At 39.7% G+C, this 25,537-nt stretch overlaps 2 protein-coding genes and 1 long non-coding RNA gene across 5 annotated transcripts in view; 2 read left to right on the top strand and 1 right to left on the bottom strand.

The window, feature by feature from the left end:
- The window catches only part of sh2d3ca (SH2 domain containing 3Ca), a 58,144-nt gene extending 48,373 nt beyond the window's left edge, over window positions 1-9,771 (top strand). For 2 of the 3 annotated variants that reach the window (XM_040000459.1, XM_040000461.1), the window contains 11 exons: window positions 1,241-1,390; window positions 2,170-2,447; window positions 2,600-2,677; window positions 3,401-3,528; window positions 3,646-4,018; window positions 5,210-5,339; window positions 5,528-5,643; window positions 6,116-6,287; window positions 6,380-6,491; window positions 6,570-6,776; window positions 7,904-9,771. In XM_040000459.1, coding sequence (XP_039856393.1) covers window positions 1,241-1,390; window positions 2,170-2,447; window positions 2,600-2,677; window positions 3,401-3,528; window positions 3,646-4,018; window positions 5,210-5,339; window positions 5,528-5,643; window positions 6,116-6,287; window positions 6,380-6,491; window positions 6,570-6,776; window positions 7,904-8,079 — 1,920 coding nt within the window. In that variant the 3' untranslated portion in view covers window positions 8,080-9,771. The remainder of the gene's footprint in view (window positions 1-1,240; window positions 1,391-2,169; window positions 2,448-2,599; window positions 2,678-3,400; window positions 3,529-3,645; window positions 4,019-5,209; window positions 5,340-5,527; window positions 5,644-6,115; window positions 6,288-6,379; window positions 6,492-6,569; window positions 6,777-7,903) is intronic. The other variant, XM_040000460.1, reaches the window with a different exon arrangement.
- LOC120714343 overlaps window positions 1-25,537 on the bottom strand; it is an 873,031-nt gene that overhangs the window by 467,998 nt on the left and 379,496 nt on the right. The window lies entirely within an intron of this gene.
- Window positions 14,457-24,325, top strand: urm1 (ubiquitin related modifier 1). The gene is made up of 5 exons (XM_040000503.1): window positions 14,457-14,572; window positions 17,036-17,106; window positions 21,382-21,463; window positions 23,199-23,247; window positions 23,774-24,325. The coding sequence occupies exons 1-5, from the start codon at window positions 14,538-14,540 to the stop codon at window positions 23,840-23,842; spliced, it is 306 nt and encodes a 101-aa protein (XP_039856437.1). The 5' UTR covers window positions 14,457-14,537; the 3' UTR covers window positions 23,843-24,325.

Below are 25,537 nucleotides of genomic sequence, written 5' to 3'. Positions count from 1 at the left end.
GCTGGTGACTAAGACATAGATACAAAGAGACACACAGCCACAGACTCTGATGCACTGCATGCACATGTGGAGAGTATTTCATAGACGACCTCTGTCTCTTGATCAACCTCTGTCTCTTTTTCGCGCGCGCACACACACACACACACACACACACACACACACACACACACACACACACACACACACACACACACACACACACAGAAACACAGTTTCAAATCAACCATCTGTGAGTCTTTCCTCTTTGATTTACATAAAATATTCATTTATTCATGGATTTACCCCAGTGTAAACTTGGGGAAACCCCAGCCCCCTGCTTACAAAACAATGCCTAGTAGATAGATCTCAGGCACCCTGTGGATGGTTACTGTACATTAGCTTTCATAGATCCCGTTCCTCCTCCTTGATCATCTTCCTTTTGTTGTATTCTAGTTTATTGCTCAATATGGCTTTCCTTTTAGACATATTTGTTAATATCCTTTTAAATCTATACTGTTGGTATGTTTGAAAATAGTAGAGAAAGAACATTGTGCCCTTCTGTTGAGCCTTTGACCTGTGTTTATACTGCCTCCTGCTGGTATCTGACACTGCTAACCCTGGACTGTGTTGCCTTTCATATTCTGTGCCTTGATTTCTTTTATTGAATGAATTGAAAGCTTTGCACATTCTGCTTTCTCTCCCTCTTTGAAGGCTGCTGTAAAGGGAAAACTGCTGAATTTGAAATATTTTTTTTTTCCTTGCTGTGTGGCTACTAGATCAATATTTGTGATTTCTTCTCACAGAAACCATCTGCAGTGTTTAGTAACGGCAAGATGTACAGCCCAGAGGTGTTTCACTAACACTAACAAGGCTTCTGGATTGCTTGTTTTGTCAATAAAATTTAAGAATAACTTTCTCTTTTTTTTCTTCTTTTTTCTTTTTCTTTTTTTTTACAAATAGTGCTGAACTCTGATTTTCTTAAGATGCATTTCAATTATTTTATCCTTCATGGCGAAATCAAACTTTCCTTAGCAGCACGGCAGACAAGTTTGGCAGCTAGACAGATAGTTGTTTTATTTTCAGGAACACAAACTGTCCTAAGGCATTGTTATAAATAATCACAATCCTCTAAATTCAATTGTTCAACAACCAGAGTGTCAGAAACTAAACGTTCACGCACAAGCTGTAGCTCAGATCAGTGAGCCGTCTTGCTTTCAAGCTTAAAACCATCCTTTCTGTATTTTTTTTTCTCCATCTATAGGTATCAGAGACTCTGGTTTTGCGCAATGGAGACTTCCTTGTGCGCGATTCTCTGCTCAACGTGGGTGACTATGTTCTGACCTGTCGGTGGGATAATGAGGTGCTACACTTCAAGATTAGTAAAGTCCTGGTGAAATCCAATGAGACAAAGGTACATGTTCTTCTTTTAGGGGCTTAATAATCAGCACTGCTTGAAACATCATCTAATCCCTGTTTATTTTGTTGGATTGTACTTTAAATGTCTTTTTGTTTAGTCCTCGAAGATCAGAAAACCACAAAAAGCTACCACTGGTCTTTTAAGTTGCATGAAGTCCCTTCATGATGGTAGCAGGAGAAGCACAGGCGTAACTAATAACATTAACAATGGCTCTGTTACACTTAGATGCCTCAGTGAGTTTTCCCACTGAGTCAGCATGCACAGTACCAGTGATGGCATCAGAATGGAATCCGTGCATCCATCTTCAGTGTTGTTTCACCCTTGTATGACCTGTGAACGTGTCCTCTGTCTTTACCGGTTTGGCGCCTTCCTCCCATTTTCAGCTCAACTAAGAGCACTTTCAAACCTGCGTGCAAACAATCGTGTTGTACCTGCAATATTAATCTGAATGGTGTTTTTGTAGTTTTATTTGTGTTTACGTGCATGCCAAATCCATCCATTAGAAAGGCTTATTTTCTCTTGCTGCCTCTAATGACTGAGATAATTACATGTGGAGGCTAATTTGGCACAGGTGTGCCTTGTTGACCAGCTGTGCCTCTGTTAGTTTTTGTTTCCAAGCTTTAATTGCTACACCGCTTATTGATGTCTTCTTCTTCTTTTGAAGCACTTACCAGCTTCTTCTACGCACTGTACTTCTAAAGGTGTATACACTGAATTTTAGAGGGATAGTTGGCTTTTGTGCGTGACACAATTTCTTATTTCCTCCTCTCCAGGTGCAGTACATGTTGGAGTCTGATAGTTTCGACTCAGTACAAGAGCTTGTGCGGTTTTATGTCGGTCAACGCAAACCGGTCTCCCAGTCCAGCGGCGTCCACATCTACTGTCCAGTAAGCAGAACTCTCCCTCTGCGCTACCTAGAAGCCACTTTTGCCCTCTCCAACAGCAAGCAAGGCTCTGCCTACTCACCGTCCAGTCAGAGGGGAGCGTACATCAAGAGGAGGAGTGTCACTATGACTGATGGGCTGACAACTGAAAAGATCATACCTCACAGGTGAGCCGAGTGATCCGGGAGTCAGGTCGGTGTTTAAGCGGAGATGCTGTTCAACCCGCAAACACCCCCTGCTGGACAGACGATAATAAAATCCTGATGATGTTCTGCAGTCTTGTAACGTCATTGTTGCTTTATGTTATATACACGATTAGTGACTCAGACAGTCCAAGTCCAGTTGAGACACCAGTGGCAACACCAGAACCAGAGCCGGAACCTGTGCCCAACTGCAGGTTGTGTGTGTGTGTGTGTGTGTGTGTGTGTGTGTGTGTGTGTGTGTGTGTGTGTGTGTGTGTGTTTGTTTGTGGCGCTAGTGTTGTTTTTGAGCACAGAGTTAGTGCACTTACCTTTCACATTCCTGAAGCCCCCCACCCCTCACTTCACTGACACCATTAGCACCTCCCTAATAATCAGAGTGAAGCTGCCCACTGTCTTATTCAGTCCTGCACTGGATCAGTCAAGTTTCAGCGACAAAGGGTGTTTGAAACTTGAAATTGAATCTACCAAGGAGGAGCAGACAAATACGTTGTTGTGTACAGTGTAAAAACATGTTGACCTTATTTGTATGAAATGGATGCAAGGCACATTGGATAAAATAACTGGCTTTGAGAGTGGGCGTTACTGCTGATAACGGTTTTAATTGGATATGAATGGCGATTGTGAATCTTAAACGTTATTTAACTTTTTTTTTTTCACCAGTTTAGAAGAGATTAAACTGTACTCCACGTCTTTGCTCCTGCTTAAGTCACAAACTTGATTTTTGCTCAGAAAATAACACATCTATTTATCATGACGACTAAAACGTCTCCCTTTTCTCTCACCAAGAATAAATCTGTACATCCTTAACCACACCACTCCTGTCATCTGAATCTGAGCTGCACTGCTTTATGAGGTTCCCTATATTACCTTAGCAACCAAAGATTTTTAACATCTCTTTAAAAATGCTGTGTTTGCAGCCCGTCGACGATCCACCACCATAAAGACGCAATGCGGAACTGTGCAATGAGCATGGACCAGATTCAGGAGTATCGTTGCCCCTTGTCACCTGTCGGGGAAACCCCATTGTCTCCGGCGTATAGTGCTAGTAAGTAACCAGGCAGTCACAGACTCGGGCGCATAAATAAAACATAATCATGTTCCCTAACTCACTCAGCGGAGTTTTTAAGGTTCCTTTTTGCTCTCTCTCTCTCTTTCTCTTTAGTCACCAGGCAGAGAGCCCACTCAGGTGGGCGGGTCCTGGCTGTTGTCCCTCCCTCCCCTGTGATGCGTCGCTCCAGCGACCCCCAAGTCAGCCCCTCAGCCAGTGACAACCCTCCAGAATTTCCCCCACGTACCTCTCACTCAGCACACTCCTCACCGGCCCATCATCCCAACTACCAATCACATTCTTCAGAAACAGCAGGGAGCTACTGTGACCTCAGACCTTGTCCCTCTGGGCCCCCCAAACCACCAACTAAAAGCTACGTAGAGCGATTGAGAGTGGAGGAGGGGACAGTGGAGGGAGCAAGAGAGGAAGGAGAGGGGGTGTTCAGCGCCCCACAAGTGGAGACATCTTCCTCGTTTAAGCCATCCAGGTACGAAACAACAAAGCCAGCCTTCCAGATTTGTATTTCATGGTGTTTCCATATTGTATATTATATGACGAGGACACACTCCATACTAAAATGCATTTGTGAGTTTTATGATTTGTCTTATATTAATGCTTGTTTTGAGAGGAAAGGTCATGACTATGATTCGGTTTTTAGTTTTTCATAATTCTTAATGAATTATGGCCATAGGACGAAGAGTAGGCACAAAAAATGTGAAATTTTTTCTCTGTTTGTTATATGTTGTGTTATATGGCTAGATTTAACATTTGGACTGACAGATATATCAACAACTGCAATGTTTTAGACCTAGCCAGAAGGCAGCTGTTACATGAAAGGATATCAAAGAAAACCAGCTTATGTGTTACAAGTAACAAGCAGGGTGAATAGCCAGCCTATCGTGTGGTCAGGATACAGTTAGGGAATGTTGAAGAATATTCTGCTCAAAGGGCAATACACCTGCTGACATTTAGTTATAGAGTGCGAAAATATGAGTGAGTGAGGAAGTTTTGACAGGCTCTGCAGTAAAGCCATGAATGAACGGAGTGGAAAACAGGCTTGAGTAAGCAACTGATAATCCTGTGGGGAAACAGCCCGAGGCCAGGCTCTGGTCATAGACGCAGCAGATACTGTATTTTATTGGGCTTGCGGTGCCTTAAGAGGACACAGCAGATGAAGCTTGTAAAATGAAAATGGCAGGATGCACCGAGTTGGCAGTACCTCTGGATATCCTTGTGTCCCCCTGTGAAATTCTGGTGCAGGAGGAGATTTGCTAAATTGGTGTGAGCGATACTGGGGAAAAATGGCAGGAAAAAGCTGCGGTTGTTTTGGACACATCACATCCCATGTACCAGCTGATATTACAACAGTATACTCAGATTGCTAATGAGGATGGTCAATATTATGAGTACATGTATTGGTGTCAGCAGATGATGAGCATGAAATTGCACAGCCCCCATGCTCTATGTTTGTGCTCACTCAGGGACCATTTTTGCTATTGAAGGCACTAAATTCTATTAGGTAACAAACTGAGACACCGGCGTGAGCCCCGTAATCAATTTAAAGTCATATCCTCTCAATCTTTTTTAAACAAGTTGGGCCTCTTCTGGTATCCTCGCTAGTCCCCGTTTCCTGTGCTGCCTTGGTATTTTCTAATGTGGTGTAATCGTTCTTGTGCAGGTATGAGTCTTGCCTTATGCCGGCTGAGAATAAGCCTCTGGAGATGTCTGTACTGAAGAGAGTCAAAGAGCTGCTGGCTGAGGTGGATGCAAGGGCTGCAGCTAAACATATTACCATGGTGGACTGCACGGTACGAAGAAAATACAGAAATAAATACACACAGCTAACGCAGCAAGCTTAAACTTATAAGTAAACATAAATGCATACTGAGATGCATGTTACTGCCAAAGATTTATGTACCAAAATAAACATGCATGTAGCCCAACAGAAATATAAGCATAAAAGCGTGAACACACTTTCTTCTCCTTTATTTGGCAGGTTGCTAGAATATTTGGTGTAACCCCAGAAATGCAAAGAATGATGGGAGTGTCCTCAGGGCTTGAGTTATTGACACTACCACATGGACACCAACTGAGACTTGACCTACTGGAGAGGTGCAGATGCTTTTTCTTTTTCTAACATCTTCCTTTATGCATCACTGAGTAACCCTTTCATTAATCCAGCTATTGATTATCTTTTTGATTCCATTCTTATTCGTATTCTGTAAATCATCGCCTTCAATTACTCTGATTTTCTGCTGCACTCCCCTTGTTCCTCTGCTTCCATAATAAATATTTCTTTCATGAAACAGCATGGGAATGCAGTCAAACTTGTTATAAAGCAAAATGTGAAGCATCACACTACGCATTACAGCTCCCTTTTGCTCAACTTTAAGTCCCATTCTAAAGTTTTTGTAAAATTATTTAGAGAACTCTAAATAATAAATTTCTTCTTCTTCTTTTAAAAGGCTCCTTCAGATTTTTCCAACTCACTTCACTCGAGTGATGTGAATTCAGGATGGCTTTAATAGACCTTGACTTGCCTCTGAAATAAATAAGTGTTAAACAAATAAACTTTGTTTCTCAGGTTCTACACCATGTCTATCATGATGGCTGTGGACCTGCTTGGCTGTACAGGAAGCACGGAGGAGAGGGCGGCCCTGCTCCATAAGACCATCCAGTTAGCAGCAGAGTTGAAAAGCAGCCTGGGCAACATGTTTGGTTTTGCTGCCGTGATGAGAGCTCTGGAGCTCCCGCAGGTAAGAGAGTCAGAAGCCACCGTCGTTAGCGTGGAAAATCCGTGAAGGCTAGCGCCAAACGCATTCTAATTTTGTGTCTTTCACTCCCTCAGATATCCCGTCTGGAGCAGACATGGGTAACCTTACGCCAAAGACATACAGAGGGAGCTATTCTATACGAGAAGAAACTCAAGCCTTTCATGAAGAATATAAACGACGGCAAAGGTGAGATTTCTGTGGCTGGTTGGTCTTGTACAAAAATTCATCGACAGCGCTAAAGTCAAAACTATCCCGTGCTTTCAGAATCCAGTGCTCTGTCCAACACCACCTTCCCTCACATCATTCCCGTCCTGTCTTTACTGGAGCGTGGTATGGCTCTTGGGGATGTACTGGAACCCTGGGAGAGTGCAGAGGTGGGAGTAGATGTAGTCATGTACCACCTAGAGGCAGCTCGCACCATCGCACATCACGGGGAGCTCTACAGAACCAATGCAGAGACGAAATTACAGGGTAAGAGGAACCTATATCCAGTCCAATATTTTATTTATTTTCAGGTTTCTGCAAAACTAATGACATTGTAGCTTTTACTGCAGGATGTAAGTTTTGACTAGTGGGTTAAGTTAATTGCAGTCAGTCACAGTGGACCTTTCCTTTGTGTTTGTGCTGTAGTTGATTTTTGTAGGATTTTTAAGACTTATGTGACAAATTTGTTGGTGCTATAGCCCAGTGGCGTAATAAATATATGCCGTAGCCCTTGTTTCCTGTCAGTAATCAGTTGGTTGTTGCCAGCTTGACATGTTGTTACATCTCGATGCGTTGCTATAAATGTGTGTTCAGTGTCACAGCATCCCTGTGATGTAATAATCGTGTGTGGTTGCTACCATGCAGACTGTATTGACCTCTTAATATCCCTCCACTGATTCTCAGTTTGAATCAGTTACTGCATTATCGAACAATCTGTCAATAGCTATCAGTTCACATCTGTTTTCCGTTATTCTGCTATTGATTACCGTGACCTCGATTTGCTCCTTTCATCAACAGTTCTACAGACCAGAGTGGAGATGCTTATTTCATGCTGTAAAACTTAGTTCAGCTAAAACATTTTATGGCCAAAATCCGTCTCTAATCCATTTTACTTGTTAGGGTTTGGGAGTTGTATTTCCTTTTATTAAGCGCTGGGTACATTTACGTTGATTTCCCTGTAGACTTACTGCAATGCGTGGAATGATCATTAAGCGTGGAAAATTCAGCAGCATGGGCAACGGAAGTTATCGGTTCTCAAAGCGCCAGTTTTAGAGCTCCCAGCCTTGTCTCACAGTCTTCACCAGCAAAAAGAACTGGCTCACATGTTTGCAAAGTCTGTCATTTGGTATTAACTGGTCATAAACGGTGGGGACTGGGTGGAAATCTCTTAGGCCATTTTTAGAAAATTGAGTTGTGCTTCTTTATACAGTTTTTCCATCCATGTTTTATGTAATTAAGTTTTCACATTTTATTTTATTTGTGATTTTATTTATAAATGCAGTTTATATTTTCATTCACAGTTTATTGTTGATGTGGTTGGGTTAGCTATTTAAGTTTGCAACAGTAAAGTTTGTTAGATGTTTTTTCTATAAGTTACTTCCTCTCCTCTCCAGGAATTCAGGAACGAGCTGAAATACATGACATCTTCCAGACGGAGTTTCAGATGCGTCTGCTGTGGGGCAGCCGTGGCTCTGAGGGCAGCCAATCGGAGCGTTACGAGAAGTTTGACAAGGTCCTCACCGCCCTATCACACAAGCTGGAGCCTCCTGTGCGTCACAGCGAGCTATAGCACCTGCCCAGACAAACCTACAGGGCAGGTGCTTTAGTTTACCGCTCATAGTGGTATGGCCTTGTTTTGCATTGCAAAGGATGGTGTGGGAGTGCTCAGTTTGGACACTGAAAAAGATGAGAGTGAAAGAAGAGGCAGCTAAAAGAGTATGTGCAGTGAGCAAGAGGAACACGGAAAGGGTCTCGCTGGCAATGTGTTGCACTCACTGTGGATTTAAAGAGGTACAGAGTTTCTTCCGTTCCCCTTTGTGGACTTCCTCACTTACTGCTGAAATATTCAAATGAAAAGGGAGAGAAGATAATCTAAGCGGAACAGAAGATGGAGCAGAAGGGTGACCAGTTTTTCTGGTACAACATTTACACTGTGCCAAACCGAGGTGCAGAATTTGGCTTTGCTCCTGTAAAACACGGATACTCAACTGCTGTCTCACACTGTAGCCAAACTTGCATAGCTCATGTAGATGTTTAGTCTGTGCGAATGAGTGAGTGTTTGTCTGCTGGCAAGTGTGTTTGCGTTTCTTCATTTTTGTATGTCATTAAAGTTTCATGTCTGTTTTATTTTTTTTGTCTTATTTATTCATTATGATCAAAGGATATCAAAACATTATGTACATTGCTTCATGAAACTGAAGAGAATCTGTCAGTGCTCATTCTGAGGGAACCCTGCTCATAAAATCTCATGAAATATGTATCATGCAGTCCCACTGAATCCCATTAAAAATGTATCAGGCATGCATTAATAAATGTACCAGAAATGAAACATTCACACAAGTTATGCAGCAACTTCAATATGAGGGTTTTGTGAGTGGTTAAATACATTAAGAGGTCAAGGCAAGCTCCCCGAGTTGCCTGTTTGACTTAGCCTTCTCATATTTTCTGTCCTGTGCACCAAAATGAGCTAAAACAGCATTACAAAAGACAAGAGAAATGTAGCGTTTACATTTTAAATTGAGTGAAATCAATGTCTCAGTTAAGATGTAAACATTAAGGAACATGCTTTAGTTTGAATCTGGCTCCGTTTTGCAAATTTGCTGAAAAAAAAATGTTTGATGCATGGATCCAGAAAATATTACGCCAACTAAAATGTTGCTTTAGTAGCAATAAGATAACTTCTGTACAAAAATGTGTCAAAGTCAGGAAATGTAACATTCAGTGCAGATATTTTGTGTCTGTGGAAAATCTTTAAAGATGAATTAATAGTGCCACATTTGTAGTACATCTGAAAAAAAGCGTCTACTGCTTGTATGTTTGAATTTGTGTTTCAGCAATACAGCTAAAGATGATTGAACAAAGTTTATTTCTTTGGGGTTACATTTTGCTTGACTATCCAGTGTTATGTTTTTGCTTTAACATTTGAAGGGCCTGAGAGGGCTAGCGCTAACTCTCAGAGCTATGCAATCGTTTCAACCAAATGCTGAGAACCCTGGGGAAGAGACTTCCATTGTGGATGTTTTAAAAAAAAAAAAAATAATAATAATAATTCTTATAACTGAATGGATGAAAGTCAAATCAGAATTCAGTTAAACAGAAATGCTTCTGAAAATTGTCCTTACTGGGATATTCTTAAATAGATGTACGATTTTCATTTTCTAGTTTGGGATAAGCTGTACAGATCTAGAGTTCATGAAGGAAGGAGCCATGTGACAGTCCCACTGTGGTCCAACAGGGGGCGTGGTTTAGTCAGCAAAAAAAACCCTGAATCATGAATTGTAACATTGAAGACCTATACGTGAAGAAATGCCACTTTTACTGTGTGTGTTTCGAGACCAAGAGTATGCCTACTGGTTTAGGTTTGATAACTGGTAACATTGGTTACAGTGATGTGATATGTTTTTCTTTGTCCTCTGTCGAATGCTGTACAGGAAGCTGCTTTGTCAGCATGTCAAGAAATGATTGGGACTGATTTCATTTATTTTCTTTTTTCTTTTTCTTCTTTTTTTTTACGTCCTGTACAGTTCACTTTTTTCAAATAAAATTGCTTGTGTCAATGCATTCTGTTTTGTTTGGTTTTTGCTGTGAATATGGCATGTATAGTTTTGTCTGTACGCAACACATTTATATTTTAACAATCAGGTTCCTTCTTAAAGGCTAATTTTTTGTTTGAGACGTTTCTGTAATCATCAAATCAGCTGAAAAGATAAGAGATACCGTCGTTATTTTTCTTCATCATCAGATACACTGCAAATGCATACAACAACCAGCCACAAAATTAAAACTCCACATGGATGCAACCATCTGCTGCAACTGGGGGATGAGGGGAAGGAAAAAAGAACAAGGAAACTACAAACAAGTACAAATATGGCAGTTGGACTGGTACTTATATGGCACTTTTCTGCTCTCATTGACCACTCAAAAGACTTAACACTACAAACCTCATTCACCCAGTCACACATGCATCCAGACAAGCACTTTAATCTAATATTCACACACACTACACAAACGCAGTGCAGGTTATTCTCCTGAACTACCACACTGAAATGACTTAATACCAAAGCGCTGATTTGTTTGATTTTTTTTCTGTGCAGCTAAGTATGTAGACTTTGAGAACTCCCAATCATAGTAAATGATCGAGAACTGACAACATTTTATATGAGAAAATTCCAAATAGTCTAAACAATAAAAACTCTCATTTGGTTTGAACCCAGCGGTGTAGCAACAGACAATCAGAGATGAGCAAAAACTGCTGATTATTATTTTTTATTTATTTAATTAATGTGTGTGGTTCTAGTTTGATTAAAGCTGTGGTGCCCTAGTGTTTAAAAGGGAAACTATATATTTGTAACTGACTTTAAAAGGTTTATGTCTCCTGTAGGAATAAATAGTCTTAGGAGTAAATGTGTTATCTTGAAGATAGACTTTTCAGTGCTGAAATTTTGGGGGAAATTTACTCTCTAGGATAAGGAGAAGAAAATGGATAGCTGGATTGAAAATTCAGAATGTGGGTCTGGAATATTTCTACATTGTGATACTGCTACTTTTTTAGAAACTAAAAAAAAGCTTCCTCTGTTTGAATATTCTAGCATAAAAAGCTGAACCACTATTACTCATAGTATAAATGATGAGTAAGAGTTCTAAAACAGCTATTTTAGAACTCATAAGGATAAAAGGAAATAATGGTGCCCAAAGAAGCCATTTTCTTGCAATGTTGATTGGAAGCCAGTAGGTGTCACCATTTGATCAAACAAAAGGTGGCCCTTCTTTTATATACAGTTTACAACCTTAGCTCTCTGTGACCATTGTCATCACCATCTTCAATCCCAGTCTAGTTTAGGTTTAGATAGCTGGTGGTGCACGAGTACTTCACGGGTTTTAAAGGTTCAAGATTAGCTCTTGTCGGTCCACTTGTTCTTAGACTGTGCACAATGCAGGGCACTGTAAGAGTGTTTTAATAGCCATGAAAATGCACAGGTATCTACCTCGTGTTTACGGGAAAATGAAGCATATGATATGTACTTGTGTGACGCATCCCACATTGTTTTGCAGACAGATCCATTCTGATGGCAGCAGGAGGGAGAAAAGACAGATGGAGGGTGTGTGCGCACACGTGTGTGTGCATGTGTGTCCTTAAGTGTGAATGCATGTGTTTGTGTGCTTTTGCCAATGTATGTCTATGTATAGCACAACACAGATGTTGCAGGAACACTGCTGTTGGTGGTTATTCCCCTAATGAAGAATGCAATAGTGACATTAAGAAGGCAATAATCCTGAGGAAGAGGTCAGCTTTTTCCAGTCAAACAATTTGTCTCAAAAAAGATAAAGTTGAAAAATGACTACATCTACATCAGCTATGCTTGTAAGCATAAAGGAACCAAACAAAAAAGAATACAATAGAATCAGACACAATAGGATGCTCTGCAATCTGCTAAGGCAAAAAAAATAAAAATAAAAATAAAATAAAAAATTATAATTTGCTCGTGTCTTTGTCTTCCCTTTCCATACAGTTCCATAGGCGTAACATGTTATGGATGTAATCTCTAAGAGGATTCGCCCTGCTTGGTATCATGGTACATGTTAATTTCTGCTCTTTATGTTCCTTATTGAAACAGACCCTAGATCTCCCAGACCTGAAAGCCAGTCGGCCAGCCAACCGTCATCAATTCACCCCTAATCTCTACCCCCACTCTTTCTATAGCTAATCCGTTGTGTTGGTCATTGTCATCTGATCGTGTGTGACCTTGGCTGTTCGATTTGCTGCTGCCTGGTAGCATAACGTTAACAACTGCTGTCCATCCGCAGCCAGATATTAGTGGAAGAAAGTGATGATTCCTATTTCTCATCTAACCTGAAAGGAGAACATGACTAAAAATTGGGTGGATATACTGTATGTGTGTTGAAGGTGGAGCATGATAGCAGGCCGATCGGGTCACCAATCTTCTTTCATAGAATGAAATTGTAAGCTAATTAAGAATAATCCAGTTCAGATATCTGATAATTACATATGTTTTAACTCAATCATATTTTGAGCACAGCAATAAAATTGTTATTAAAACTGGTATGTAAAGCCTGGTATTGGATAATGAAAAAGAAAAAGAAGAGAAAGAGGAAGAAAAGAACTGCAGCATGATAATTAGATTAGTCTTTTTTTTTTTAAACTTCAAATAGGCCCTTTCAAAAAAATCTTGCAGAAGATGCACATTTGAGCCATCAGTTGGCTTCCTTTAACATGTAAAGCAGAGAAGATGTGATTTGAAGTTTTAGGAATAATGCATGTGAAAAAAAAGATTCAGGTTTACTCAGTACTGAACTGAAGGCGTCATGGTCACTGCTGTGACTGTTCTTTAAACAGAAGCAAGTAAAATCCGTCTTTGTTCCACAGAAATGTGGCACACTATGCATAACAGCTGTACATGAACCTCAACACAGCTTAGCAAATGTGACATGACAAGCAGCAATGGTGTGATCATTACTGGATAACTCACTCTATAACCATGAAACTTATGGCCATAAAAATCCCACCCACACCTCTGAGCTCGCCCCGTGGCTGTTTTCACTCGTCTGGATACTTCTCATTGCAGCAGGGACAAAAGACTGCAATCATAATCATCATGTCTTCATTTTCTTTCAGAACGGCCACTGCAACCTCCGCCATCAGAGTACTCCCGGATTTTCCCGCCTGTGTCCCCACCCACACCTCACACTCCCCTCACACCCTCCAGGCCCCTGGTCGATCTGTCTATCTGCCCCTGCACTGACTCCTCATTAACACATGAATAAAGACGAGGAAGGGCCTGCTAAGGCTTGGACGCCAACAGACGGCAGCAGATTTGCAATTCAAACCTCTGACCATCTCCTCTCCCACCCCCTCCTCATCCTTCACATTCTGTAACCTATGCTAGGGCTGGAACTGTCACCAGCATGACTGAGGATGCATGTGTGAAAGGTGCAATAGACAGTGTAGTTCCATGCTTATGCATGCTTTAGTATTAATAGGCAGAGTGCAAATACATGTTGACGAGAGAGAACTAATACCTTCTAATTAAAATAAGGTAAAGTACAAGGGAATATCAGCTTTTAAATGGGAACAATAGCATGGAGTAATATTTGCCTTACAAATATGAAACATTTCAAAGGCCTTAATATACAAGAGAATAACTCAAAACATAGATAAAGAAATTTTTTATTTAAAACACATTCTAATTTTCACAACTACGAAACATTTAACTACAGCTAAAAAAAACTAAACAAGGTTTAATTCACACTTTCAAATATAAACCCCTAAACTGGAGTCCCCTCCTTAAAATTTTTGAGACTATCTTGCACAGTGGCAGTGCTGTCATGTTGACTTATACGAGTATACACCTACCAATTTGCAGTAGCTGTTACACTCCCAAGGTGATAGATAAAGATGCTCCAGGGAGTTACAAATCAAAAAGTGTGTGGCACAGTGGCATTACATGGGAAGGGTGCCTTCCTACTTCCCTCCACCACTCCTCCCAGTACTGCCACGCAGAATTCATGAGTTGGATCACACCCATATTTAAACTCAGCCTTCATTTACGTCCAAGCCTGTCAGATATTTTAAGTCTGACTTGCAAGGTTGTGACTTGAGCTCTTTCACAAAATGTGTCCACAGACAGACATATCTACACAAGAACTCAAAACCGCTTCTTATCATTACATCAAGTAAAAGTAACCGATTTAATTGTTCACAAACAAGTAAATTAATAAAACTAGTAACCTAGTAACTTTTAATTGAAATCAAATAATGTTTGTATAGTTTACTTACAGTCTGCATATGAATCCATATTTTAGTGGTTTGTTTAATAAATAATAAATATGTTTATTTCCAATGGAATAATAATAATAATAATAATAATAATAATAATAATAATAATGTATGATTTAAACAGATTGACGGTTACGTCTCCACGTGATTTGACAGAAAATGATAATAATTTGCCGGTTCCAAATACGTCATTTCCGACTTCCCCTCCAATACTTCCTGCATGTGCCGACAATATGGCAGCGTCCATAGCGATTCATCTGGAGTTTGGGTAAGCGACTATCGAGTGTGTGTGTTCGTCTCTGAGTTACACAGACAGAGCCTCGCTGTTAGCTTAAGACGGTTATCGTGTGAACAGGGAGAAAACGCTCTCAGCTGCACAACTGAAAACTGCTATAGCGGAAAGTCCTGCCAGCCGACTGCTTCCTCCACTGCTTGATACTCGTTTACTCAGCACGGAGTCTTTCCCAACGTTGTACCAAAAAGTGATTTCCGGTATTCCGAAAAAAAGAAAAAAAAAGATTGTTGGAATTTAAATGGTTATGGATGACTTTTTGGCCTATAATCTGTCAAAAAATATGTCAATATAACATATCGCTCACGAATGATATCAATTAATCATGAGCTTGAGAGAGCGTTTCTGTCACAAGGACGAAGCTGCAGTCAGTTTTTTTTTAAACAAATAGACTTTCATTTTATCTTTTTTTTTTTTATCCGGGTAGAAAGTCTCATTGAAATTAAAATGTATTATTTTTTAAGATGAATCTGGCCAAGAGGGCAGCAGACATCACAATAAAGATAACATCACAGTTCTATAAACATTAGTGACCAAAAAGGACTACCGGTAGATCGATGTAGGTACAGTTACACAGAGTCATAAAAATACTTGCAAAACATTTCTTTGTTTTATCTTTATTTTATATGTAACGAATTCATATATCCTGTTCATTACAGTCTATATAGAAACATTGTAAATCACTTTTTGGCAGATGATGGGACTAGACTGACAAACTCGGTAAGTAAGATTAATCTAGAGTGCTGAGTATAAGGTAACCAGTAGAAGTACTATCAACGACTACTGTGAACCTCAGACTACAATCAGAATTGCTTGAGAAAATAAGGAATTGAGACTAGCTGTCCTAGACTGATACAAGTGCAAACTGAAAGAAAGCAATATCAAATCTAAGCACACGTAATGTGATTTTCTATGATGCAAAGAGATGACAAATTCAAGGAAACCCCTAAACTACAGTCTAACGATCTGATGGCTCTGCTACACAGTGGCAGTTTCACTTACAGGGTCCTTGCAAATAACTGTCAAGTTCTGATTGCTTGCCTTCATCCACTGACAATACATTTGCAACCTGATGGCAGTATGTCTTTGGACTCTGGGAGGAAGCTGGAATACCCAGAGAGAACATGTGCACGCATGGGTAAAACATAGAAAGTTAAATTACATCTGAACCTGGCTTTCTGTGAGGCAATGGTGACAAAAGAGAGAAAATACTGCCATGAAGCTGTATTGCATCACTAGCCACAAAAAAATGTAACAAAATGCAATGCAATGAAAATGATCAACCTACAAAGGGCTTAATTCAAAGACAATGTGAAAATCAAAGTGATTAAAAATAACTTAAAATGGTAATTTGTATGGCTCCCACATGCTTGTGTGCATACCTGACAACGCTGGGGCGTGCTCCTAATGAGATGATGGTGAGACGATAGTGTCCGAGGGTATCTCCTCCCAGATCTGGACCAGGGCATCGCTGAGCTCCTGGACATGGTGATGGAACATAGTGTCCTCAAGGTGTTCTGTTGGATTTAGGCCAGGCGAGCGTGGGGGCTGGTCAGTGGTATCAATTCCTTCATCCTCAAAGAACTGCCTTCATATGCTCACCACATGAGGCCAGGCATTGTTGTGCACCAGCAGAACCTCGGGACCCACTGCATCAGTGTAGGGTCTGACACTGGATCCAAAGGTTTTATGCTAATATCTAATGGCTGTCAGGCTGCCTAGCGTGTAGAACTACCAGTTCTTAACACTACCAGTAGTGACAATGACCCAAATGTAAAAGTAGTAAACAAACAGTCTGAAAAGATGAAGAGGTAAAAAATTTCAGTGGGCCCATCTGTAAATCCATTCCTGTTTTGCAGGTCATCATTGTTGCCCCTCTAGTGCACCTGTTGTTCATTTCATGAACACCAAAGCTGCGGAAACTGATTAGCAATTTTATTTTAGTAGGTAATTCAGACACGGGCCCATCAGTGTTTGGGGCCTAAGTTGGCAGCATAACCTTTAAAGCAGAAAAACAAAGAAATTGTATAGATAATATACACAGTTCACAAGTAATGTTGTTTCATAGACCTGTGGAGGTTACATAAGATTTATGTCCTCTCCACTGAGGGGTGACTGTGTCACTGTGTCTGATTTTATTGGCTCTACAATCACTATCAATCTGCCAGAGACTGCAAAAAAGTACCCTACATAATAATTAAACTGCATTAGATGTAATCATCTATTTCTACACTATGTTTTGTAGTCTTTTGTTTTACCTATTAAAATAAATGTTTTTCTCCCCAAGTCCTTTCTGTTCTACCTTTTCTAACTATGTTGTTATAATTATTTTAAATGTGATTGTAATTGTAGAAGTTATAAATGCCTAGCTTTGGTAGTTATTCGATGAAGTGCCACACACACATTCTTTATTTGCATATCTGCTCTTTCTTTGTATAGAGGAGGAGCAGAGCTGCTATTTAATGGTGTGAAGAAGCATCACGTGACTCTTCCAAGCCAGTCAGAACCTTGTAAGTATCACCAGTCCCCTGTTTGTACACGTCAAAATTAGAGCCTAAAAGACTTCCACTGTTTGCATCAGTGTCCATTAAACCTTAAGGACCATGCCATTGTTTCTGAGTTCTGACAAATCAAAGAAAGCTGCTAGTACCCAATATGTGTTCATGGTGGTACATATATATATACAGCACAGCTTGACTGTTGAAGAAAAAACTGTACACTTATCAGTCTTTGTTTTGATGCACAGAGTGGTCTGCAGGTCCTCTGTCTACCAGTGCACAGATGTACTGCCTTGGTTTGTTCACAGCAGGCAATTTGTAATCCTGTGCATGTGTTAATGAGAACTTTTTAATGTGCAAAAATCTCTAATATTTGCTTTGGAAAGGATAGGCGGGGATTTAAAGAGATGATTATTTGATTATTTCTGCATTGCAACTTTTGTACCTCTGGCTCCAAACAGATTGGATTAATACAGGTCATTCAGCCTAGAAGAAAGGAAAACCTGCCTTCAGCTTGACTTTTTCCTCCCCAGAAAATCAACTTAGGACCAGGGTCATTGAGGAAAATGAGTATATTAAAAATATGGCTGCTTAGAGGTTAAAATGAGTAGTAAATTTATTGAAAACGTATGTGTGTGTGTCACAGAAACAGCGGACAAACCAGAGAAATATGTGTCTTTGGTATTTGTTTAAACAAAGGGTGTTCATCCATGGCCCTGACGTTACCACGACAACAAAAAGACAAAAGTTGACCAGAACAGGGAATGTCAGCTTCATGTGACCTTGCTGTGCCAGCTGACCCCTGTGTGTGTGTGTGTGAGAGAGAAAGAAAGAGGTGATGTTTTGCTTTATAGCATAGCTCTGGGTTTTAAAGACACAGGTGTACACACAATCTGACAGAACACTTCTCGCCTCTGTTCTCGTGATCTTAGGCGTAGCTTTGCTCAGTAGGTTTGCTGATCCTGGAAATGTTGCTACAAACCAGCAGACGTCTGAGTGTGTGCGTGAGAGTGTGTGTGGGTTCAGAGAGGGTGCAATTGGGACAGATATAATGGGTTCTGAATCCTTCGTATTTCTTTTTTGACCCCAGCCGGTGATTGATGACCCTCAACTGAAAAACCCCACCCCCTCTCTTTCTCTATCTCAGCCCTCTCTCACGCAACAAAACCCCCATAGTCTAAGGACCACGCCATTTTTGCCCGTCACATCAGCAAAAAGATGGATAGCTCATCCCACTCGCACGATTGTCGTAATTGCACAAAGGCAGAAAAGCAAAAAATTAAAAAAGACCGGCACCAAAGGAAAGGAAAAAGCAGCAACGGTTTTAAATCGACATCAAAATGGCGCCCTTTTCTCTCCCCTCCCTCTGTGTCTGCTTTTCGCCCACGCAACGCCGCAATCCCAGGATGCATTACGAGCTTGTGACGCACTTTCTCTCTGCCTTGTCTGTTTGGTCCCTCATTTTCTTTTCCCCTCTACCTGGACCGTATAGCCTGAACCTTGAAGCTTCTCCGCAACATCCCATCTTTTCCTTTTTCATCTCCCAACCTAATTTCTATACATTGTCTCTTAACTGTAAAGCACTGCATCCATATAAGTCTTTCTTTTGGGTTCAGGCTGGGGTTGATTTATATTTGTAGGCCTGTGTAACATTTTACAAGAAATCGATTGAAAAGGCAGTGCCTGATGTTTCCTCTTAAAAATAAATAAATAAAAAAAAGCGCTTAATTGATTAAAGTCTGAATTATCACTAATCTGTATATTGAGCTAAAGCAACCCTGCTTTATTTTCTATGTGAAACTTTTAGTATGTTTGCCTGTTTGTTTAAAGACTGGAATATAAAAGAAGAGGCAAAAAATGTATACAAGTGATGGGGAAAGAGGGGGAAGAGCGCTTTTATGAGTGTATGTGTGTGTGAGAAAGAGAGAGATGCAGAAAGAGAGAGCCAAAGAAAAAAGTAAATGGCTGAGAGGATGAAAGCGTGAATAAGGGGTAATGGTGGAGAAAAATACTAATAGTCAAAGGCAGGCAGGAGTGTAAAGAAAGGAGTCACCACAAAGAAGGAGTTATGACTGCTGTAGTGATTAGTTCTGTTTTTAGCCCCACAGAGGTGCAGGTCAATATTCCCTGCCTTGTACATTTTGTGTGTGTGTGTGTGTGTGTGCACATGTTGCAAAGGGGGAGCTATTTCTTTTTTTTTTTTTTTATATGAAGTCCTGCAACCACAGAAAACTAGCTCTGTCATTATACTACTGAGTTGGCAGACAGCTCTACAATTAACCTGAACACTGTGCACACAGGCTTGAAACTGCACGTGCCTGACCTCACTCCCAAAGATCTTATGCATCACGTTTTATGCCTTTGCAAATCTCAATGTTTTAATGTATTTATATATATTAGTGTTATTTTTTATGTGTTACTTTATTCAGTCACTGTTGTTTAATCTTGATTTTATGAAAGAATAATTAAACCCTGAACTCTTTTTGTCATATAGTAGCACATGAGCCCCATTGCAATGCCTGTCTCTGTGTAATCTCTTACCCTGGATCCTGCTAAATGCTAACTGAAAGTGTGCATTATAAATGAGCAGAATAATGCACTGAAAAAAGTAAAGCAAATCCAAATGTGCCTCCCTGTGATCGTTCAGTATTTTGCTTGCATTTTCTGAGTCTGTTTAATGTAAAGCCTGCAGCCTTTGTGCCGTGTTATTATGATTTTTAGCTCTGCCTTTGATCCGTCTGAACTCTCGGATCTCTGAGTGATTCATTGCCTACCTGGTACAGATTCTTCTCTTTACACCTGGCTTTGGAGGACTCAGTGTCATCCACTCATCCTCATATGTGCTGCCGCAGTCCTCCTCGCTTTGGAGTATTTGTTCTTCCTCTGCACTGTTTATTTCTCTCCCTTTTTCCTTGTACATTTCCGTCCCCTCGTCTCCTCTGTTCATTCGCTCCTGTGTAAACTGGTCAAGGAGGCCATTTCTGCTTAGTTGATAGGGCGTCTGTGTGTATCATATGGCTACCAGCGATTGCAGATTGGCTCTGAATTGTTTTCACGATTCGACAACCCCAATGTACGTCAAGTAGACAGCTTTGATCGGACACAGACAGACACGCAGACACATAACCAGAAAACACTCATAAGAAAAAAACAATAAAATTTCTGTGATTGTGTGCGTGTTTTACTTCAGTTGCAGTTTTGTGTGCTCACGTTAGATCAGTGCACCATATTTAAACGAACCCCAGCTAACACCCAGACACCTTGAATCTTAACGTTAAAGAGAGCCATAACTCTAATATATATTCATTGTTATTCATTTAGCAGGGATTTACTCTAAAACCTCTCGTTGTCGTTGGCTTTTGTGGCCGTCATTAGCTCAGCCTTTTGTTGAGGGAAGGTCAATCTGATTGTTCAAGAGGTCAGACTCATAGAAAATTCAAGTAACGCTGATGTTCAAGCTCAGACATTGCATTTAATGTGTGACAGCAAAGTTGCTACTCTGAAAATCTGGTTTCGTGTTTGATTTTGTTTGTTTAGTACTTACAAAACAAATCACCTTAATTACAAAGTTTCAGATAAATTGATATTAGTCTTACATGATTTGAAAAAAAATCTATGTATTTACATTTTTCCTTACTATTTTAATATAATGAAATAATACATTTCAGTTAATACTGAAATATTTCAGTTAATATGAAATTTCAGGCTTCAGATTGTCCATTTGATCATTTATACACTAAAATAATTTCTTTTATTTCTTTCTACCAAGGTGAAAAATGTTGCTCTTGGCCATTGACATCAGACAACCTTCCCCCATTTTCAGTGTCCTCTCCTTCCCCCCAACATACACATACACTCATAAATATACATGCACCTACACACACACACACACACTTCCTGTCCCTTCTGGTGCCTCTGTCGCGTCACATCGACCAGGGGGCTGGAATCATGCACCTTGACCCTTAACCCTTGATCTATGACCCCTGTCGTCTGCCTGTGTGTGTGTGTATGCACATAAGACATAAATCTGTTTACACAGTCACACAGTGGGGACCTGCCTCTGTTTTGGGCACAAAAATAAGTCTTCAATATGTAAAGAATTGCATTTTAGTAAGCAGTCTCTCTTTAGTTTAAGTAAATATTAGTTATGGTTAGGCTTAGGGTAATTCTCCAGGACATGAATGCAAGTCAATGCAACGTCTTGTGAAGTGTGTGTGTGTGTGTGTGTGTGTGTGTGTGTGTGTGTGTGTGTGTGTGTGTGTGTGTGTGTGTGTGTGTGTTTTCTAGGGGACATGAAGCAGCTGCTGGTCTGGATCCAAAGGAACCTGCTGAAGGAACGACCTGAGCTGTTCGTCCAAGGAGACTCTGTGTGAGTGCACTGGACACACCTGAAGTAGATATGTAATTCATTACATTACACTGTCATTTGAAAAAAAAAACAACGACAAACAAACTTTCAGACATGATCAGAATAACTCTACGGGAGCATTTTTGCATTTTGTGGAACAGTGTGTAGGGGGGCTTTAAAAAAAAAAATCTTTCCAGCAGCTAAAACTGCTGAAATGTTGAGGGGGAAGAGTCTAGCCTTCAGGTTGTAGGTTTCAGTAAGATGATTACCTGTGCACACACATCACACATGCTTGTGTATTTGTGCTTGTATGCACACACGTGTTTGTGTGTGTGTGTGTGGATCGTGGGCTCACAGCAGCCTTATAGGATTGGCTGACTTTTACAGCTGCCTTTGTGCAGGACTATTTATAGCACCATCTAACCAGTGAATGGAGAAAAAGACGGGTTACCTATAAACCTTATAGAAGAGATGTGTGTTTGTGTGTGCTTTATGCTTGCAGCACACATTGTTTTCTGAGCAAACCATCATTAAGGTGCTGCTTCATTATCTTTTAAAATGCTCCATGGATCCTGTGTGTGTGATATAGTTTACAAGCTTCTCTTTTATTCTTTTGTTCTTTGTCAGCACAGCTTTGTTTTGGGTGTGCATGCATGCTTTTGCAAATGTGTATTTGTTCTCGCAGGTTCCTCTCACAGAGCATCTAAGAGGTGGATAAGGGACAGATGATCACAGGCATTGTGACTTAGTTATCTCTTCAGTAAAGAAAAAAACCCCACATTAGCATCTTTTATTAAAAGACAGTTGTCTGTAATCGTTCACAATTATGACAATTGTTTTAAATTTGTTTGTTGTTGTTATTTTTGGGGCCCTAATAATTTTCATTTACATTTTCTTTTTTTTTTTATATCCTCATTTTCTACCTTCTCTTATCACGTTCGGTTTTTGAGGAATTATGACAGATAATACTTGTAACAATAAGATCAATATGTAAAAATATTAATTACATATTTGTAAATAAATCACTTCAGATACACAGTATATTACATTAGCAGCAATAAGAACAGAAGCAAAGTGGGGGGGTTGTGAGTCACCATGGCTGTAACATGGAAATCTCACACATATCTCTGACATGTAATACTCAATAGTCATTTTATCATTTTAAGACTTAAAAATAATAATGATAAAAAGCTGATTTGATTGCTTCCTGTCTCTGCATAGATTTTGACGTTCAGCAGAATTCATCGCTTTTTAAATGTGTTGTCCGTGAATGATATTAGTAGAGTTTGTCAAAGAAATCCCCATGCCATGCACCAACACAAATCTGTAGTTGACAATAGTTATTATTATTATTATTTTTTTTAAAAATATGTACATATTTTAATAAACCTGTGTGTAAAACATTATAATCGTTTTTTATAATTGTTACTACAGATTGAAATTTGGGAGGAAAAACATAAAAATCCCATAGTTTCGACTTCTGCTTTAAAGATTTTCATCTTTGTACAATACTTTATTATATATATTTTTTTAAATATTAGGATTTTTATCTCTTTTGTTTTTATTTTAGGTTTTTTTATGTGTTTAATTATTAATGTATTTTTGTAGTAAATTGATGAAATGTTTGTGTACAGCATGTATGAAATGAGAGCGAGCTACCTGTTTGTACCTTTTACACGCGTGTGTGCCTGTGGTTGAATCTGCTTTGCCTTTGGGAGACACGTCTGACTGAAAATGGTGTTGTGTTTTCCCACAGGAGGCCTGGGATCCTGGTACTTATCAATGATGCAGACTGGGAACTAATGGTGAGCACTGGGAAGCTATGTTTACTGTCAGAATTCGTGGTGCGTGTGTGTTTCCTAAGAATATGTAAAATTGTTTCTCGTGAATTTCACTGCATTTAATTTCAAATTATTTGAGATTACATATGCTTGCATCTTCAAAACTAAAAATGCAAAAAAAGATGGGGATGTGGAAAGTTGACTTGTTGTTTTTTTTGTTTGTTTGTTTGTTTGTTTTGTTTTTATTTTTTCAGTGTGTTAATGTTTCATATAATCAGGAAGAAGCTGCAGGGCAAGATTGTCCTTGGGGTCTCTAATCTGAACTCATATTTACATGAACGCACAGCCTGAACACTACAGTTTAAATGAATTGATTCAATTACAAGACTTGGGATGGGATGTAAATGAAATGAAAAGTTTGGCATTGATTGGACCCCAGTGAGAACACAGGAGCGATTCACACATTTATTTTAATAAACGCAGCTTTTTCTTCAGCGACTTGTGCAGATTTTTCGATTCTCAGTTATTTTGTGTGTTTTCTACACCTCAGGGGGAACTGGACTATCAACTACAAGACCAAGACAACGTTGTGTTTATTTCTACTCTTCATGGAGGATAAAAACATTTTTAAAAAAAAGAAGACAAGGATTTTAAATGTTTCCTAACAGTTCAGCCTTTTCACAACATCATCTCTTCTTACTCCCCCACCACCACCACATCCCAGCAACACATCACCCTATTGGATGTTGCAGCTGTGTCAACCTGCCCAGCGACAACTGAGAGGATTGATGATGTTTTATGGGAATGAGGAGAAATTCTCATATAGAAAGATGGAAACTGTTAGAAACTGTTAGACTGGTGTAATGGGAAGCGATACAAATCCTGGTTGCACTGGCCATCTCCCAGGCACCAATGTCAGTATCTACACTTACTGGGTCTGCCTTCATCTCCATGCAGACACTCTTCCTGCATGTCTGTCCTGAAGGTTAAAAATTAACTGCAAATCACCACTTTAGGAAAAAAAACCCACACGTTACTCCCTCTTCCATTAGTGTTTCAGAGCAATGTATTAACATTTAATAAATGGTTTATTACACACTGACTGTGCTTTAAGTGTTTATAAATATGTAAACAATTAAAACCAACTCAAAGATATTTAATATGCTTACATATTTGTTATGTTGCTGTCAATAATGTGTTCATATACAAACAGCCAGTTACATGTTTGTTTGTATTTGACAAGTCTATTACTTCCTAAAAACGTATTTGTATCCCCTTGAGAGCATTTTTTTTTTATCTCATGTAAACCTTTTATGAAATGTTTTTCCTCAATGTGTTTTGCCTTAAATGTCTAAAAAAAGGTTAATTTTTTTCCCCTTTTTTTTACATTTTTAATTTCATTGTCTTTAAAATTGTCCTTCGTTTTAATATATACATCTATTTGTACCACAGTTTCTGTCACATTTTTTCTGCTACTTTTTCCCCCGCTGTTTCAACATTCAGTTTATCAGGATTTTTATTTTTTATTTATTTATTTATTTATTTATTTATTTATTTTTTGGCTTGTTTTTTGGTGGGTGGGGGGTTCTAAACCTAGACGACAGAAAAATGCTACCAAAAAACTAAAGTAAAGAAGACGTTCTTTATATAAATTTGTACACTATCACAGCTGTCGTTTTAAATTTACAAATACCGCATAAATCGCTAGAAATTACCTTTTTTTCGTAGCGATCGACCACTCGTATCATAAATCAAGTCACCGTGTGTTTAGGCAATTAATATTGCACCTTTTTCTATTTGTGTTATTTGTATAATTTTTGTTACAAATTCCAAAAGCACAATGTGTCTTACTACTTCTGCCAATTGCAAAATCTCCCTCCTCCAGCGGAGTCCATTTTTTGGCTGCAAGGTGGTATCACGCACAGGGGCCGCCTATCCAAATGTTTAACACAGTGAGGGTTTTACATCACGCTTCGATAATCTCTGATGATAGCTTATACGTGATCGATTTAAGACCAGCTCATGTGTTCCCAGCGCATTTTTAGGCTGATTAGACTACACTTGGGAGAGATTTTACCTTCATATAACCAAACTCATGGAGAATATTCATAAGAAGGGGATGGGGGTGTGTGCGTGTAACATATATGTTTGTGTGTGTGTGGTGAAGGTGGTGGGTGGGGTGTGAACTATACCACCACTGCGGGAGGTCGAGGTCTAGCCTCCGGGCTGCCCTCCCTTGAACGCCCGGGGCGACCTAAAACCTTTTCGCGGTTGTGGAGTCCGATTTGCAACGGGAAACTAGCCTACAATGGCC

Source organism: Simochromis diagramma, unplaced genomic scaffold (genome assembly GCF_900408965.1).
Source record: "Simochromis diagramma unplaced genomic scaffold, fSimDia1.1 OVJJ01000596.1, whole genome shotgun sequence".
Lineage (NCBI taxonomy): Eukaryota > Metazoa > Chordata > Actinopteri > Cichliformes > Cichlidae > Simochromis > Simochromis diagramma.
This window is presented reverse-complemented; position numbering and strand designations above follow the sequence as displayed.